This window comes from Sminthopsis crassicaudata, chromosome 6 (genome assembly GCF_048593235.1).
Source record: "Sminthopsis crassicaudata isolate SCR6 chromosome 6, ASM4859323v1, whole genome shotgun sequence".
In the NCBI taxonomy this organism is placed as follows: Eukaryota; Metazoa; Chordata; class Mammalia; order Dasyuromorphia; family Dasyuridae; genus Sminthopsis; species Sminthopsis crassicaudata.
The window spans coordinates 199,837,730-199,843,110 of NC_133622.1; the positions used below are offsets into that span (position 1 = coordinate 199,837,730).

At 48.6% G+C, this 5,381-nt stretch overlaps 1 protein-coding gene across 1 annotated transcript in view; it reads right to left on the reverse strand.

The window, feature by feature from the left end:
• Window positions 1-478: 478 nt before the first annotated feature.
• The window catches only part of OTOG (otogelin), a 93,262-nt gene continuing 88,359 nt past the window's right edge, over window positions 479-5,381 (reverse strand). The window contains exons 43-46 of the mRNA XM_074275776.1: window positions 4,458-4,577; window positions 1,899-1,989; window positions 877-956; window positions 479-679 (exon numbers count right to left, since the gene is read on the reverse strand). Of these exons, the coding sequence (XP_074131877.1) occupies window positions 479-679; window positions 877-956; window positions 1,899-1,989; window positions 4,458-4,577 (492 nt within the window). The remainder of the gene's footprint in view (window positions 680-876; window positions 957-1,898; window positions 1,990-4,457; window positions 4,578-5,381) is intronic.

A 5,381-nucleotide genomic window follows, 5' to 3' on the forward strand; every position in this document is an offset into this window, starting at 1 on the left:
CATGTCCCACTCTGGTCGACTAAAAGGGCAAAGTGACCGGAGGTGGCCAATTTCCAAACTTCTGTTTTATGTCTTCCCTCCCTCCACCCCTAGCAAGAGTTGGCTGGGGGACTCAGCCGATCTCCTGCTGTTCCTAGAGTAGAAATCTGCCTCTGCCCTAAGTCATAGTTAGACTGTAAAAGACAATTTCGTTAGCAGGAAGCAGGGAGTGGGAAGGTCTTTCTGTGATGAGCACAGCTCACCAGTTGGGACTGGCTTTCCTGACCCCTCCAGCACATTTGCTGCCAAGGTGCCCACAGCTAAGGGTCCTTGTGAATCTGAGGGACATGGAGATGAAATCTCTCCCAGCCCCTCACCCTGCAAGGGAACGAGGAAGGGGCAGGAGCCAAGGGACTATCCCCTTGACTCTTGGAGGATTTGGGAAGTTGGAGGCGGAGGGGAGAAGGGCCACTAGCCAGCTCTTCCTTGGACAAAGCTCTCAGAACCACTGGCAGGCACAGTCTGTGGGCTCCTGAATGGTGTAAGGCACCCATGAGGCATTTCCCGTGCAAAAGAGCTGCACTGAGCGCCGTTGCAGGCCCATCTCCCGGCAGCACTTACAGAAACGAGCATATGTGTTGATGTTATAGTTGTAGATGCTCGCAGAGGGGCACTTCCCATCACAGCTCACGATGTTCACCTGGGGTGGACAGTGGGGATGGCAGGCCTGGGGAAGTGGCTAGCTTTCCCCAAGAACAACCCAAACCCACCCGTCCTGGTACTCCCCTCCTCCCAGCCCTGCCTCTCTGTCCCCAGCCAAACCAGATGAAGTGCTCTGGCCCAGCCTGTCCCAGACCCCAGGGTCTCTCCCTCTCTCCCCAGGACTCTACAACACACCGGTGTGTTGCTTCGGCAGTCGCTCTTCCGGATGGTCATTCGGACAGTCACCTTCTTACAGGACCGCCCATCCTCCTTACCTGGAGAAAAGCAAGGAAAGGTGAGTGAGGCTAACCCAACACCATTTCTTGCCCCCTGGGGCAGAAAAAGGGTAAGGAAGGGGAGCGGAGTTTCCCAGGCACTTTGCTGTCATGCATTGATCCTTTGAGCAACTCTCATCTCATGCACTATCCCCTACTCCTCACAGCTCCCAGGGCCTGACTCCCTGGGAGGAAGAGAATCCCCATCTGAAGGAAAAGAACAAGCAGGTCCTATATCTGGGGCTTGGTGGTGAGGAAATGACCCAAAAGCCTAAATCCTGAAACCCTCAGCATTGGGCACCAGTCTGTACAGGAGGACGAGAGGTGGGAGCAGGGACAGTGGACGACACCACAGAGGGGGGGTGGCTTTCCAGCACTAGGCATCACATGGGACCTAGGGCAAGGACCACTGGATTTGAAGTCAAGAAATCAGGGCTTATTCTGCTGCTCAGCCAGAGGAGACTTGGTCAATTGTGCAATCTCTATTTCAGTTTCCCTCAATTAAAATATATATATATATATATATGTTTTATGGAATTGAATTAATACCAATCGGCCCTTTTGTCTTAATCATTCTAAGGGAGTTCAAAAAGTCTTTGACTCCGGTGGCCCTGGGCCTGGAGGATGCAGCAAGAGGTGTTCCTGGAGGTGTTCAGCAAGAAGCAGGGGCAAAGCAGCTTATAGTGTCTTTGTGGACGGTAGGAAGCGAGCACTACTGGGGTACACACATGCATGCTTTGGGGGCCAGCTCCCTGCCCACAATCGAAGAACAGTTGCTGCCAGCGGGCTGTTCTGCCAAGAGCCTTTTTAGCAAGAGCAGAGAGCCACAGATTTTCCCCTGCCCTCCCCCAGGCCTCCCCCCCTTTCCCTAGGGAGCTGAAGGCCAAGGGCTCCATGAGCAGAGGGACCATTTTCAAAATCACTAATGGAAGGCCACTTCACCTTGACTCCCACTGACCTGGGTGACAGCGGGCACTAACCCTTGGAGAAGAGGCAGGGCTAACTGGGAGCAGAAACAGAGCCCCCGGGGAACCTGGGGAGAGCGGGACAGGGCCGAAGGTCATTCTAAGGATATGAGTAAAGTGGATCATGAGGGAAGAGGAGGGGGATCCAATTAGGGCATTAGAGAGGTTCAGTGAGGGAGAATGGAAGGAGGAGGACAATGGGAGAGGAAGACATAGTAGATCATATATTCAGACCATCTGCATCCCCCAAATAAAACTGCCCTTACGGAGACCTGGGGGATCCACCCACAGAAATGGTCTCTGAGGGACTGTCTGGGGCAGAAGCTTGAGGTCAGGCACCCCTCTGGTGAGCCTATGAGACATTTCTCTGGATTACGTTTTTAAAAGAAAAAAATACCTAGGATTACAATTATATTGAAATAAAGATGCAACTTTTTTTTCTTCTAAGTTCATGGGTCCCAGAAATCTATTCATAGATCTCTTGGGGGTCCATGGACCCCAACTTAAAAACACTCAGTCTACAAGGAAAAGTTGCTTAGGAGTGTTCCATATAGGCGGAGGAAGCTCAACAGATCTCCTTAATCCCTCCCCTGGGACATGGCCCTAGAGTGGTCTAAGCCACTCAAAGGGCAAGCTGCTCTTCCAGAAGGAGAAGAAAATAAAGAGACTTTATAGACAAGGGACTCCAGAGATCCACCAGCCCAACTCTCCCAATTTGCAGATGAGAAAACTGAGACTCAGGGAGCCTTGGAATTTCTCTAATATCACACAGGCAACAGAGGTGGGATCTGAACCTGTATCCTCAGACCCAGAGCTAGTATTTGCTCCCTTCTTTTGCATCCCATAGCCATGGAAGAAGTATGAAGTTTCTGGGCTCATGAGGACCAAGTTCTGCTTTCTCAGCCTCATTGGCTTTCCTATGCTCCAGGATCCAGCCAGGTTGGCCATTCTGTCTCTCACTCACCCTACATCTCCAGGCTCTGTGCCTTTGTACTGGATCCCATCCCCTCCTGCCCCATTTTTGCCTTCCTTCTTCCACTTCATAGGACTACTTTCTTCCTTTAAGTTGCAAATCAGGCCCATCTTCTGCATGGTCTTTCCAGATTTCCCAACACACTCCTCCTCTTCCCCCAATTCCCTCCCTCCTCAACTACCTCTTTGTTTTTATTCTTATCTAAGTTCTCATCTCCTTTGTTAGAACTTATGCTCAATCAGAGCCTGAATTGTTTCGTCTTTTGTATGCTTTTGCTGTATTTTTGTGTGCTCAATGCTAGAACGTCACTGGACACACAAGAGGCATGTAATAATTGCTTATTTGATTGATTTTTAACAAGATGCACCAGGCTGGCTCTAGTAAGTGCCTCAGAGGAGTGAGGTGTGTGGTATATAAAACCATAATGATCTCCTGGAGTCTCAACTGAGAGGCTGCAGGTAGGAGTGGTGGGATCCCACCAGGAACAGTCCTCCAAGCACTGTGCTACCCAGGCCCCAGAAGCCCTTTGGAGTCACAGCTAGGGCTGGGATACTCACATGTCTTGCAGCATCCCTCCAGAGAAGGTACCACAGAACCCCCCACCTGGATGATGAGACAGAGGCAGAAGATCAGCTCTGGGATTAACTGACAGCTTTCCTTCATATTATACACACCCAAAGCTTAGCAAAGCATTATTCAGGAAAGTATCTTCATGCTCAGGATCTAAGGCCAGAGCACAGTTAAGAGAGGTGGAGAGGGGTCCCTATAATTCAGATCTCAGATCTGTTTCCCCTTCCTGCCCCCATCCATGGTCTACCTTAGGACATTCTGGGCACATCCTAAGGTCAGGTCCCTCTCCCATTCCTGGCTTCTGCAGCCAAAGGACTAGAGAATAAGTGTCTGGGTCCTCCTGTGCAAATCCTGATTCGTTTTCCTGGCTACCTAACATAAATCTACGTGGGGCATGGGACAACTGGATATGGCTGTGAGTGTGGGAGAGTTCTTGTACTGGGGATGATTCTATGGCCTTGTCCTGCTGATTACCTGCTTCTATACAAGTTTCTTCCTTTCTCCCCCACTCTCAGGTCCCTACTCTTGTCATCCAAGCTCACTGATCTTCTTCAGCACTTATTGTTGACCCCCCAGATTCAGGGAGGACTTTGCAGCCTTGCATTGTGACTGTTTGCACCAGCTCTAATTCTGCATATACACGGATGGATGGATGGATGGATGGATGGATGGATAGATGGATGAATGGAAGGATGGATGGATGAGTGGGTAGATGGATGGATGGTGGATGGGTGGATGGATGGATGGTGAATGGATAGATGGATAGATGGTGGATGGATGGGTGAGTAGATGGATGAATTGGCAAATGGATAGATGGAGAAGTTGGTATATGACAGAATTAGAAGGAAGGGAGACCTGCCCTCTACCTCTCCATGTTCTAGAGTATGTCCTGGCTTAGAAGGAAACTGAAACTTAAGGGTTGAGAAGCTCTCCTAAACAACAGCCAGGTCAGGAGCACCCTTGGAATGCTGTTTCCATGGTAAGGGCCCTTACCTTCCCACATTCAGTCTCATTGAGGGGTGGGCAGGTGATAGGAGACACAACCAGGACTACGCCCAAGGCTGTGGTGCTGCAGTCATGACGAGCACAGTCTGAGATCCAAGATGCTCCAGGCTGTAAGTGAGATGTGTAAGGGGCAGTTAGCCCAGAGGGTTTGTGCAAAGTAAGAGTTCCCTGAGAACTGGAAAGGCCTTACATAAAATTACCCTACTGCTGGGGACTAAACTGGTTTCTGCCATACCCGGCCTCTAGGTTACTAGTCCATATCTGTTCACCATTTCTGGTGGATTAAAAAAAGAGTTTTGCGATCAGCAGGATGATTTCAGAGAGGTCTGGAGAGACTTATATGAACTGATTCTAAGTAAAATAAGCAGAACCAGGAGATCATTGTACATGGCAACAACAACATTATATGATGATTAATTCTGATGGACGTGGCCCTCTCCAACAATGAGAGGATCCAAACATGTTCCAATTGTTCAATGATGGAGAGGGCCACCTACATCCAGAGAAAGGACTGTGGGAAACTGAGTGTGGACCACAACATAGCATTCTCACTCTTTGTTGTTGTTTGCTTGCATTTTGTTTTCTTTCACAGTTTTTTTCCCTTCTTGATCCATTTTTTCTTGTGTATCAAGATAACTGTATCAGTTTTTATACATATATTGGATTTAACATACTTAACATGTATTAAACATGTACCTCTGCCATCTAGGGGAGGGCATGGGGGAAGGAGGGGAAAATTTGGAACACAATGTTTTGCAAGAATCAATGTTGAAAAATTACCAGATGCTTTGGAAATAAAAAGCTTTAATTAAAAAAAGAAAATGAAAAAAAAAAAAGAGTTTTGAACCTAGAGGTAGATGACCTAAATTCTGGTCCATATTCTGCCACTAAATCTATAAAACCACAGAATCT